The 13,604-nt window shown below is 38.5% G+C and overlaps 1 protein-coding gene across 2 annotated transcripts in view; it reads left to right on the top strand.

Annotated features, from left to right (window-relative positions):
* LARS1 (leucyl-tRNA synthetase 1) overlaps positions 1 to 13,604 on the top strand; it is a 67,966-nt gene that overhangs the window by 38,088 nt on the left and 16,274 nt on the right. For both annotated transcript variants that reach the window (XM_028849818.2, XM_015141125.3), the window contains 7 exons: positions 89 to 301; positions 2,878 to 2,935; positions 6,529 to 6,592; positions 9,128 to 9,311; positions 11,436 to 11,526; positions 12,383 to 12,523; positions 13,397 to 13,537. In XM_028849818.2, the coding sequence (XP_028705651.2) occupies positions 89 to 301; positions 2,878 to 2,935; positions 6,529 to 6,592; positions 9,128 to 9,311; positions 11,436 to 11,526; positions 12,383 to 12,523; positions 13,397 to 13,537 (892 nt within the window). The remainder of the gene's footprint in view (positions 1 to 88; positions 302 to 2,877; positions 2,936 to 6,528; positions 6,593 to 9,127; positions 9,312 to 11,435; positions 11,527 to 12,382; positions 12,524 to 13,396; positions 13,538 to 13,604) is intronic.

Here is a 13,604-nt window from a genome sequence, read left to right as displayed (position 1 = left end):
AATACCTGAAGAGATTCAGGTATTGATTCTTCCAAAGAAATTACATATATGTATATATAATAGTTTGTTTTATTTATTTTTAATACAGACCACAACAGATGACCAAGGAAGTTTGGGATTATGTTTTCTTCAAGGAGGCTCCATTTCCTAAGACTCAGATCCCAAAGGAAAAATTAGATCAGTTAAAGCAGGAGTTTGAGTTCTGGTATCCTGTTGATCTTCGCGTCTCTGGCAAGGATCTTGTTCCAAATCATCTTTCATATTACCTTTATAATCATGTGGCTATGTGGCCGGAACAAAGGTGAATGATAAAATAGGTGTGGACTAGATTTATTGATTGTCAATAGTGGTGTTTTGTGGCTTCAAATATCTAAGAAATTATCGCGGACGGGATAGTATAGATTTGCCAGTTACGTTCTTTTTCTTATCTTAAATATGTACTAAAACAGAAAGGCCACCTCCTATCTGTTGCATCCAGAAATCCACATACCTACCCCAAGCACCAAAGCATGTCATATTTCAGGTGCATTGCTGGTCTGCTAGTAATTCATTTGACCTGTTAAATGCAGGAATTATTCTAGAACATTAGAATTGGAAAGAACTTTCTCTTTAGAGCGGAGAGCCCCAAGGTTCCAGCATTAGTTTTAGTAACATCCTGACTAGAGTCTGTTTCTTCAGAGGAATCCTTCTGTCCTTTTCCCTCTTTACCCAGACGTGTCTACTTTTCTCTCTAGTCCCTCAAGTAGCTGAGGAAACAAACCTCTTAGTCTGTTCAAATTTTATTTCATAAAACCAAAACAATTTCTTATGCCTTCTTGTATTTAGAATAAAATTACATTTTTTTTCCTCAAGAATAAAATGAAGATTTTGAAGTAAAGGAATAAAATAATTTTTTTCTTGAGACAGAGTCCAGACTGGAGTACAGTGGCATGATCTCGGCTTGCTGCATCCTCTGCCTCCCGGGTTCAAGCAATTCTCCTGTCTCAGCCTCCCGAGTATTTTTTATTTTTTATTTTTTATTTTTTTGAGACAGAGTTTTGCTCTTGTTGCCCAGGCTGGAGTGCAATGGTGTGATCTCAGCTCACTGCAACCTCCGCCTCCCGGGTTCAAGCGATTCTCCTGCCTCAGCCTCCCAAGTAGCTGGGATTACAGGCATGCACCACTATGCCTGGCTAATGTAGTATTTTTAGTAGAGATGGGGTTTCACCATGTTAGCCAGGCTGGTCTTGAACTCCTGACCTCAGGCGATCCACCCACCTTGGCCTCCCAAAGTGCTGAGATTACAGGCATGAGCCACTGTGCCCAGCCCAGAGGAATAAAATAAATTTAATGTCGTTCATACACTACTTGTCATCCAGTGTTATTACTTACCTTATGTATTTATTTATTTATTTTTCGACAGATTCTCATTCTGTTATTTGGGCTGGAGTGCAGTGGCACGATCTTGGCTCACTGCAGCCTCGACCTCGTGGACTCAAGTGATCCTCACACTTCAGCCTTCCGAATAGCTGGGACTAGCCACATGTCACCTTGCCTGGATAGTTTTGTTTATTTTTTTATAGAGACGAGGTCTCACTTTGTTGCCCAGGCTGGTCTCAAACTCCTGGACTCAAGTGGTCCTCCTGTCTCAGCCTCCCAAAGTACTTGGATTACAGGTGTGAGCCACCGTGCCTCGCCCTACTATTTTTCTCTATTGTTTACAATGCATTTTTAGGCAAATTGGATATCTCAGAAGTATTCTTTACCAATAAGTTGAGTCTTCATTCCTTTGCACCAATTTTTTTCACATTTGTTAGGTTTTTAAAAATTACAGATAAGTAATGACGTCAAGAGCTTATGCCAGGTACTTTTTAAATCACTTTTAATAACTCTTTTTATGACAGCTTTTCGAGGAAGGTCTTTAATATCCATGTCTATAGGCAGGGAACTATACTGAGGAATAAAGAGGAACAAATCATAACCCAAAGCTACCCAGCTAATGAATGTTAGTACAAGTATGCAAACCCAGAGAGATTGGCTCCAGAACTCTTGCTCTCAACCCCCCATATGATCTCATTGCTAGAATGAATGAATGGCATGTACATAGTTTGAAAATTTAAAGAGTACATAAAGGCAAAAAGTTAAAAGTGAACTTTTACCCTTGCCTGCACACTACTCTATTTCCCAAAACTCATCATGATACTATTGGTTTCTTGTGATTTTATATACCAGCATCTGATATCTCTATTTGTTAATATATACAAAGGTACCACATTGTTTACACTGTTCTGTCTTATGTTTTCACACACACAGGCGCGCACACACACACACACATATATATATATATATATTTTTTGAGATGGAGTCTTGCTTTGTCACCCAGGCTGGAGTGCAGTGGCACGATCTTGGCTCACTGCAACCTCTGCCTCCGAGGTTCAAGCAACTGTCCACCTCAGCCTCCTCAGCAGCTGGGATCACAGGTGCCCGCCACCACACCCGGCTAATTTTTGTATTTTTAGTAGAGATGGGGCTTCACCATCCTGGCTAGGCTGGTCTTGAACTCCTGGCCTTGTGATCCTCCCGCCTTGGCCTCCCAAAGTGCTGGGATTACAGGCGTGAGCCACCGTGCCTGGCCTTCACATATATTTTTAAGATCTTTTTATATCCATACTTGTAGCCCCACCTAAGTAGTTACATCATTGTATACCTGTATCCTAGTTTATGTAGCCAGTCCTTTGCTTTGTTTTCATTTCCCATTACAAAAAGGACTACAGTATATATCCTTGCACTTTTATCTTAGCAAACCTTTATGAGTGTATTAGCTTTTACCTCAAAATTTTAAGCCAGAACTATCATCTTTGTTTCTTATTTTCTGTCTTTAAACATTTATCTGTAAAGTGACAAATGGCCTACAGCTGTGAGAGCAAATGGACATCTCCTCCTGAATTCTGAGAAGGTAAGGCTTATTGCATCTTGAAAGTTTAAAATTCTGCGGAAGGCTTTTCAGATTTAGGGTATTGCACTTTTTTTTAATGTGTGTAAGAAATAATGTGTCCAGATGTGGTGCCTTGTGTCTGTAGTCCCAGAGCTTTGGGAGGCCAAGATGGGAGGATCACTTGAGGCCAGGAGTTCAAGACCAGCCTGGACAACATAGTGAGACCCCATCTCTACCAAAAATTTAGTAAATAAATAAGAAATAATATGAATTAATCAGAGTTGAAAACCTTCTAATTAGCATATTTAGGACTAAGCATAAATTAATTTTTATCTTTAAAATTGAGCAAGGGGAGTAGATAGTATTAATTGAAGGGAGAGATAGGGAAAAGTTACCTATTTGTAACATTTGTATTTAGAGTGGCAAAAGGTGACACAAATTGTGACTGAAGTAAAGAGAGAAAAAGACAGACACAAGGACAGGAATCATAAAGAGCTTAGCATTGTGACCCAGAAGAGTTTTCTTTTCCTTTTTTTTTTTTTTGTGATGGAGTCTCACTCTTTCGCCCAGGCTGCAGTGCAGTGGCACGATCTTGGCTTACTGCAACCTTCACCTCCCAGATTCAAGCGATCCACTTGCCTCAGCCTCTTGAGTAGCTGGGATTACAGACCTATGCCACCATGCCCAGCTAACTTTTGTTTTTTTCCGGAGAGATGGGGTTTTGCCATGTTGGCCAGGCAGGTTTCGAACTCCTGACCTCAAGTGATCCACCCGCCTCAGCTTCCCAAAGTGCTGGGATTACAGGCATGAGCCTCTGTACCCAACCGGTTTTTAATTTTTATTTTTAAACAAATCCACTTTTATTTATTGACTTTTCATTAGTTTAAATCCTTGAGGGGTATAGCATCACTCAGATTCTGTGTCCAATACCTTTAGCAGGAAGATCATTTAGGAATTTGGCATGAACCATGCTACTGTTCCCGTGGGGCCCAAGTTGCCTTTCCCCAGATTATTCTGGTTTTGTTTGGTTTGCTGCCAGGAGTCACTGACTTGTTCTTTGCTTTGTATACATAAGCCCATCTCTTGCCCAAATAGAATTCTATTTCATCTTGAGCATAAATACCTTCTTTTTTTTTTTTTTTTTTTTTTGAGATAGAGTCTCGCTGGTATGCAATGATGCGATCTCAGCTGGCTGCAGCCTCCACCTCCTGGATTTAAGCGATTCTCCTGCCTCAGCCTCCCGAGTAGCTAGGATTACAGTTGCCTGCCACCATGCTTGGCTAATTTTTTTGTATTTTTAGTAGAGACGGGGTTTCACTATGTTGGCCAGGCTGGTCTTGAACTCCTGACCTCGTGATCCACCTACCTCAGCCTCTCAAAGTGCTGGGATTGCAGGTGTGAACCACCACACCCAGCTGACACCTTCAATTTTAAGAAGAGCTGTGTGTTCTGGAGACACTGCTCATAGCCAGCTAAAATGGCCTTGGACCATAGCCTTCCAGCCATATTTCCTTTTAGAAGTCCTGCTCCCAGCAGGCCTCCATAGGATCCAAGATGACAGAAAGAGCTATTTTTTTAAGTTGAGAAAATGGCTCGGTGCTTTTTGTTTTATAGTGTGACTGGCCACTAAATTAGTAGAATCATAGAATTTTGGAGTCTGTAAGATTTTTAGGTGTCACTTAATGCTCCTTCCCAAGCAGTATAGTAGTTCTCTCCATGCTTCTACTGTTACTATCCCTACTGTTACTGTTAATGATATGGGTGATTTTTTTTTTAAAACAGACTACATAGGACTTTATCTTATTAATCAATATCCTCAACATGAGGTTATGCAAACTTGACAGACCCCTCACTTGCCCCTATCATACTTCTGTGCAAATTAGAGAAGGGCACCCCTCCTTGACTTAAAAAAAAAAAAAGGTACAAAATTATTTATTCCTTATTAATAAAAATGGTAACAAATTAGGATTTGTTACAACCAGTGAATTTTACTGTAACCAACAGAATAGCAATGACAGTATTAGTTGTCATAAGTATCTACGTCATAATGAAAATAGTTGTAGGGGGCTGGGCACGGTGACTCACACCTATAATCCCAGCAATTTGGGAGGCCAAGGCGGGTGGATCACTTGAGTTCAGGAGTTCGAGACCAGCCTGGCCAACTTGATGAAACTCCATCTCTACTAAAAATACAAAAAATTAGCCGGGCCTGGTGGCAGGCACCTGTAATCCCAGCTACAGGCTGAGGCAGGAGAATTGCTTGAACCCGAGAGGCAGAGGTTGCAGTGAGCCGAGAACGTGCCATTGCACTCAGGCCTGCGTGACAAGAGTGAAACTCCATCTCAAAAAAAAAAAAAAAAAAGAAAAAAGACAATAGTAGATTTAAACAAAGGGTGGATGATATGAATTGCATTATGTAACATCAGACTTAGCCTGTGCCCTAATATTGAAAGGTAATAAAAAAAAATTACTTTAAGATAATCTGTGGCTGGGTGCTGTGGCTGACGCCTGTAATTCTAGCACTTTGGGATGCCAGGGCGGGCAGATTATGAGGTCGGGAGTTTGAGACCAGCCTGACCAACATGGTGAAACCCCGTCCCGACTAACAGTACAAAATTTAGATGGGAATGATGGTGCGTGCCTGTAATCCCAGCTACTCAGGAGGTTGAGGTAGGAGAATCCCTTGAACCAGGGAGGTGGAGGTTGCAGTGAGCCAAGATTACACCACTGCACTCCAGCCTGGGTAACAGAGCAAGACTCTATCTCAAAAAAAAAAAAAAAAAAAAAAAGAAAAAAGGTAATCTGTATATTAGACAGAAAAACTGCTGTTTAGAAGCACAGGTGATTTTAATAGATTTTGTTAGATCAACAAGGAACTTTTGATTATTGAGCTAGTTTCTTCTTTGTAAGTCAGAGAGGAGCAATACATTTATTCTTGTTAGAACTTGACATTTTCTTTGGTCTGTCTGAATGTTGTACTATCCTGATTTTATTAGAACAAGATCTGTATTGCCATGTAGTATAATAGAAAACTGGTATAATCATTTCCTTTTGATATCAGCATAGTTATACTAATGACATACAGTTTTAAAACAATAAAGATTGCTAGGCTGTGAGTGGTGCTTCTTCAGATGCATTGCCCTAAGACAGAGCACAACTTGAACAACCAATTATTGTGACCCTAATGATAGGAGGGTTCCTAAAATCATAATTCCAACCCATGAGCGGATCCATTCCATTTCTGAATGATTCTAATTGCCGTAAAGCTCTTTCTTAAGTAAACAGCTGGTGTTCCAGAGTTAGAGCGGAATCATTACACATATCTAACCCAATTACCAGGAGACAGTGTAGGCTGAATCAGTGGACTGAGTGTAAGTCTGGAGGTCCTCTCCTAGCTGCGTCACTGAGCTGAGTAACCCAAACAAGCCACTTTATTGGGTGAAATTCAGTTTTCACCTCTCTAAAATTAGTGTAATAGGTCTTTTCCTTTCCATATTTCCAATTCCTTTTTGTTTTTATCTGGTCATGGCCAACCTAGTTAATTTATTCGACTGATTGGTTTATTTTATTTATATTACTACTATTAATGCTTGATCACTGACTCTCTATTTCAGATGTCAAAATCCACAGGCAACTTCCTCACTTTGACCCAAGCTATTGATAAGTTTTCAGCAGATGGTGAGTAAACATTTTTCTTATTGCTGTTCCATAGGGTCCAGTTCTCCTTAGATTATAGAAGACACGTTAAAATTGGTGTTTTACTTTTAACTTTCTGTTTTGCTTTTAACAAAATTTTAAAATATTAATGTTTCCTTTGTTGGAGAGCAACATGATATTTAATATATAAGAATTGCTGACATGATGTGTTCAGGAACAAATCAAGCTGAAGTTACTTTGAGTCTTCTTTTAATGAACTCATTATCATTGCTAAGATTCAAGACTTGTTTTGTAGAGATGTTGAGTATGGGCCAGGCATGGTGGCTCATGCCTGTAATCCCAGGACTTTGGGAGGCTGAGGTGGGTGGATTACCTGAGGTCAGGAGTTCAAGATCAGCCTGGCCAACATGGTGAAACCCTGTCTTAACTAAAAAAAAAAAAAAAAAAGTAGCTGGGCCTGGTGGCGGGTGCCTGTAATCCAGGCTACTTTGGAAGGCTGAAGCAGGCTGAGGCAGGAGAATTGCTTGAACCCGGGAGGTGGAGGTTGCAGTGGGCTGAGATCACACCACTCCAGCTTGGTCAACAAGAGTGCAACTCTGTCTCAAAAAAAAAAAAAAAAAAAAAAGTTGAGTATGTAGGAAGCTTTTCCAAGATATTTCCTCTGTATTTGGTATTCCATTCTTATTAACTGAGACAGAGTCTCGTTTTGTCACCCAGGCTGGAGTACAGTGGCATGATCTTGGCTCACTGCAACCTCGATCTCCGGGGTTCAAGCAATTCTCATGCCCCAGCCTCTCAAACAGCTGGGATTACAGGCATGTGCCTGCACGCTTGGCTAATTTTTGTATTTTTAGTAGAGATGGGGTTTTGCCATGTTGACCAGGCTGGTCTCGAGCTCCTGGCCTCAAGTGATCCATCCTCCTTGGCCTTCCAAAGTGCTGACATTACAGGCATGAGCCACCGTGCCTGTCCTGTATTTAGTATTCCTAAAGGTGTCTGGAACCTGGGAACATTGATTTTTTCAGAAAATTGTTTTTTTGTCTGGCCTCAGTCCTATTACATTTTATTATTATTGTGTCAAGAGAAGAGATGCACTATCCTGAAAGAACCATTCATTTCTTATATAATTAGTCATTGGTCTTCATGGTACTTCTTTTTATTGGTCATGGCTAACTCAGTTTGTGTTCTCAGTATTTTGATTGGACACCAAAGTCAAAGAGAGAACTGTATCCAAATAATAGAGTTAGTCTGTTTCTTACAAGTTATATAAGCAATTATAAAACCACTTTATGTATATATTAGGATTGAATAAATAAGTAAACAGGTAGATGATGAGAACCTCTGCCTCATGGAGCTCACTATCAGAAAAAGAAGCTATTAAGTAAGTAAAGAGAATATGCTAGAATGAGCCCAATCATGGAGTCAGATTGGATTTGGTGATAAAAGTATGAGCTCATGATTGTTATTTTGTGTATAGATATATAGATATAAAAATAAACAGCCGGGCATGGTGGCTCACACCTGTAATCCTAGCACTTTGAGACGCTGAGGCGAGCGGATTACCTGAGGTCTGGAGTTTGAGACCAACCTGACCAAAATGGAGAAACCCTGTCTCTACTAAAAATACAAAATGAGCTGGGTATGGTAGTGCTTGCCTATAATCCTAGCTACTCAGGAGGCTGAGGCAGGAGAATTGCTTGAATCCGGGAGGTAGAGGTTGCACTGAGCTGAGATCGTGCCATTGCATTACAGTCTGGGCAACAAGAGCGAAACTCCATCTCAAACAAACAAACAAAAAACATAGATATGTGTATGTATGGGTTAGTATACAAATATGAACTGTTAAGTGGAAAAGGCAAAGTGTAGAACCTGAATGCTTTGATTGGACACCAAAGCTAAAGACAGAAAGAACTACATAATGAGTTCCCTCTTTTTTTTTTTTTTCAACAATATAGTGTTCCATTATAGGGATATCCTACAGGTTAATTGATGGACATTTAGGTTTTTTTTTTTTTCAATATTTTAGAATGGAAGATTTTGGTAGTACTGAGAGATGAGAATTGAAAAAGTAAAGTTTTATTAGTGGTAAACTTGTAAGAACCTAGTTTCACAACTGAGAAAAATTCATATGTGTTTGTACACATAAGGCACCAGTGTGTATTCTCATGCATTAAAATATATTTTGCTACCTCTAAATGAGGCTGAGATGTTGATAAGAAAACCACAAAGAAACGTGTATCTTTATCCCCAGTTTATCATTTTCTATCTCTGCCTCATTAAAGATCACTTTATCTCATTAACTCAACATTACTGAGAAGAAACACATATTGGTGCTTAGTGGATGCAAATCAATATGAATGGCTCGAATATTTTAACATCACTTTTAGGGATGCTACTTTTTGGTGATTTTAATTTTTGTTGTTGATCCAGGACAGTCCTTTAAAGCATTTGTTAATTTATATATGGGCTTTGCAAGGTACCCAGCTGCACACAAAGGACACAATTGATACTCAGTAACCATATTTTTAATTCATTGACTTTTTTTTCTTCTTCCAGGAATGCGTTTGGCTCTGGCTGATGCTGGTGACACTGTAGAAGATGCCAACTTTGTGGAAGCCATGGCAGATGCAGGTATTCTCCGTCTGTACACCTGGGTAGAATGGGTGAAAGAAATGGTTGCCAACTGGGACAGCCTAAGAAGTGGTCCTGCCAATACTTTCAATGATAGAGTTTTTGCCAGGTAATCTCTAGATCCCAATCATTTTGTGTTTTAGAGTTACTTAGTCGTGGTGCATTTTTAAGTTTTCTTTTTCTTTTTTTAATAAAATAAACTGCTGGGCGCGGTGGCTCAAGCCTGTAATCCCAGCACTTTGGGAGGCCGAGACAGGTGGATCACCAGGTCAGGAGATCGAGACCATCCTGGCTAACACAGTGAAACCCCGTCTCTACTAAAAATACAAAAAAAAAAACTTAGCCGGGCGAGTTGACAGGCGCCTGTAGTCCCAGCTACTCGGGAGGCTGAGGCAGGAGAATGGCGTGAACCCGGGAGGCGGAGCTTGCAGTGAGCTGAGATCCGGCCACTGCACTCCAGCCTGGGTGACAGAGCGAGACTCCGTCTCAAAAAAAAAAAAATAAATAAATAAAATAAAATAAACTAATGATAATAATAGCTAGTATTCATTGAAGGCTTACTTGTGCCAAGTACTATGCTGAGTATTTTGTGTCCATTATCTGACTTTAGCCTCAAAGCAACCTTATATAATACAGGTATTACTAGCTCTATTTTATAAATAAAGAAACTGAAGCTTAGAACAATTAAGTATTTCCTTAAATGCCTTAAAAAGCCAGTAGTTGCAAACTTGGGATATGAACTTGCTTCCGTCTGTCTTGAAAGTCTGTTCTCATAACCATTTTACCATGTTGTCTTGTTTTAGAGTAGGGCAAAATGGTTAAAGGAAAAGTAGATTAAAAGAAAAGGATAAATATCTTTGGAGTCATCCTACGCGCTGGTATTACAAAGGTGAATAAGACATGATCCTTCCTTATTGTCTCGCAAGAGAGACAAGCACCCAGTTTTTAAGTACAATAATAGAGATAAGGAGAATTCAGAGATATCAAGTGACTTCTGGGTTTCTTTCTTTTTTTTTTTTTTTTTCCCGATACAGAGTCTCGCACTGTCACCCAGGCTGGAGTGCAGTGGCACAATCTTGGCTCACTGCAACTTCTACTTCCCAGTTTCAAGCTATTCTTCTGCCCCAGCCTCCCGACTAGCTGGGATTACAGGCGTCCGCCATCATGTCTGGCTAATTTTTTTGTATTTTTAGTAGAGATAGGGTTTCACTATGTTGGCCAGGCTGGTCTCGAACTCCTGACCTTGTGATCCACCCGCCTCAGTCTCCCAAAATGCTGGGATTACAGGCGTGAGCACCATGTCCGGCCAAATTCTGGGTTTCTTGAAAAATAAACAAGTGTTTTCAGGGAGAGGAGAAAGTGTGGATAAGCCATCGAAAGGGTCTGATATTTATTTGAAGTACATTATCTGGTGGGCAGAGGTAGGGGATGAAACAGGTTGGGGCTAGATTAGGCCAAATTAAGAAGGACCTGGATTGGTATGAGAAAATTTTTTTCTAATGTCCAGTATTAGTTATTGTAAATGCAATAATTAAAACCTAGCTATGGCCAGGCACTGTGGCTTATGCGTGTAAACCAGGCACTTTGAAAGGCTGAGGTGGGAGGATTGCTTGAGCCCAGGAGTTTGAGACCAGCCTGGGCAACAAAGTGAGATCCCATCTCTACAAAAAAAAAAAAAAATATATATATATATATATATATATATATTAACTGGGTGAGGTGGCTTGCGCCTATAGTCCTAGTACTTGAGAGGCTGAGGTGAGAAGATCCTTTGAGCCTAGGCATTCGAGGCTACAGTGAGTTGTGATCATACCACTGCATTCTAACCTAGGTGACAGAGACAGGACTTGTCTCAAAAACAAAACAAAACAAAATCTAAAACTTAGCTACAATATTAGTTAAGCTATTTTCATATTACATTTTGGGCTTTATAAGAATAAAGTGTCCATCAAGAAATTTCTAAACAAGCATCACTTATTATGTTGTAAACAGGAGCCCTAAGCAGTGTCAGATGACAGTACTTAAGGATGGATACACAATAGAGAGACTGCAGTAGTTTGTTTTAAGGAACACAAAGGTGGTGTTGTGTTGAGCAGCTTTAAATGTTTCGGGCATTGTTCTCATTTTACTGCTTAAATAAGCAGTATTTTAAATTTGTATATGCAGCAGTTTTTTATAGCTATGTATAAGTGCCTTTAAACTCCATAACCTTTTTTTTCCCCCTATTCAATAGTGAATTGAATGCAGGAATTATAAAAACAGATCAAAACTATGAAAAGATGATGTTTAAAGAAGCTTTGAAAACAGGGTTTTTTGAGTTTCAGGTAGGCTGTTGATTCTTTTGGTAGCTATAAAACATGTCAGTGTGAACATTATGTATTCTTTTTTCTTCCTGCTGTAGCACAATTACTCGCCTAAGTATAGACTGAAAATCCTACCAGAAAAATTTTAAAGTCTTCAATAAATTGTGATTTTAAGTTATTTTCTTTGGTATTTTTCTATTATGTCCATTTAATTTAAATAATTCTGCTCCTAGTTAAGCTATGAGCATTCATATAAAGGAGATTAAAACTAAAATTCAGCTATACTTTCCAGGAAAACATTTCAAAATTGATAGAAACGAAGGCAAAATTGTGATTAACTGCCATTAGTTTGAGAGCAAGTGTTTTCTGAGGTTTTCCACAAGGTGTCAGTATGTCCTTAAGTTTGGCATTTTAAGTGCTTAAAGTAAAAATGCAGCTTTACGCAATGAGCTATGTAAAATATCACATTGAGATTTATGTAACTTGGTTTTCAGAGATGTGGTTAAATAAGGATAAATGGCTGAGCATAGCAATGTGTTGTATTTATAGTCTTTTTTCATATTTAATATCCTATATGCTGCTAAGAGCAGTCACCCTTAATATACAGTTAAAGTTGTTCAACTTTTATGTCTCAGTTACAAACTGTCTGTAAAAAAATTCTTTTTTTTTTGAGAATTATTAGTATAAAACTACCATGTACTTTGGACAAAGATAAATACTTGCAGATTCTTAAAGTAAAACCTTTACAGTAATTTGTTATGGATTTTTAAAAGACTAGAAACTTAAAAATGTATTAAAACCAAGATACTGAAATTTTTTCCTTTATTTTTATTTTAAAGAAGGTGAGGGAAATGGTAAATAATTTCAAATTTTATAGGCCGCAAAAGATAAGTACCGTGAATTGGCTGTGGAAGGGATGCACAGAGAACTTGTGTTCCGGTTTATTGAAGTTCAGACACTTCTCCTCGCTCCATTCTGTCCACATTTGTGTGAGCACATCTGGACACTCCTGGGAAAGGTACCTTTATGCATTTAAAATGTTTTAAGTGGTTTTGATTTTGGCTTCATTAAATAAGTGTTGTGCTAATATTGTTACTTAAGAGAGAAAGTCTGAAAGTGAGTAATTCAAGAGTGATGCTGGATTCAGCATCATAATTATGACAGGTTAAACCAGAGTTATCTCCTATTCAGATGGATATATGTGCCCTTATTTATATATACACAGTGCATACATATTTTTAAAAGGTGAAAATATTGAGAAAGATATAAACAATTTTTATGAGCTCCTTATAAGAAATATAGGTGTATATTTGCATAAGTATTCTTGTTTTATATAAAACTTCTGGCATACATAGGACTTAATATTCAGGGATATTAGCATTCTTACTATGAATATAAATTCAGTTATTTCTCCTAGACTTGCAGATAAATAGTTTGGCTGGTTTAATAACTCCTTTCCAACCATATTAGCTAGGCTCTTTTGTATTTTTAAATGCATGAACAATACAGAAATGTGCTCATGATCTATATACCAAATAGCCATACTTGAATACTGGATGTATTAACAGGATAAAAACTGAGTGTATGCGTAATTTATATAATAATGATTAAATTTAGGCAAATTAGTGTTACATAATTTTCTTTGAAAGTGAGCATATGTGTGTGGGTATTAATACGCTTGTACAAATGGATGCTAATTAAGAATGTAGAGTCAGACTTCACAGCTTGAATTCTAGGGAACATTAGATCAGGGGCTGTGGAAGTGTGTTATGTGTAGTCAAGTTTGAACTCTGAGCACACAATTACAGATGGTATCCTTGGTATGAAACTATAATTAAGAACCATATTGTCTAATCTCACTGAACTTTCTTTGTTTTTCTTTTTTTAAAAGCCTGACTCAATTATGAATGCTTCATGGCCTGTGGCAGGTCCTGTGGATGAAGTTTTAATACACTCCTCACAGTATCTCATGGAAGTAACACATGACCTTAGACTACGACTCAAGAACTATATGATGCCAGCAAAAGGGAAGGTAAAGTCTTTTTTTTTTTTTTTAAAGATTATTCCTTAAAAGTTATTGATCATATAACAATTAACAG

The sequence above is a fragment of the Macaca mulatta genome, chromosome 6 (assembly GCF_049350105.2).
Source record: "Macaca mulatta isolate MMU2019108-1 chromosome 6, T2T-MMU8v2.0, whole genome shotgun sequence".
Classification (NCBI taxonomy): domain Eukaryota; kingdom Metazoa; phylum Chordata; class Mammalia; order Primates; family Cercopithecidae; genus Macaca; species Macaca mulatta.
This window is presented reverse-complemented; position numbering and strand designations above follow the sequence as displayed.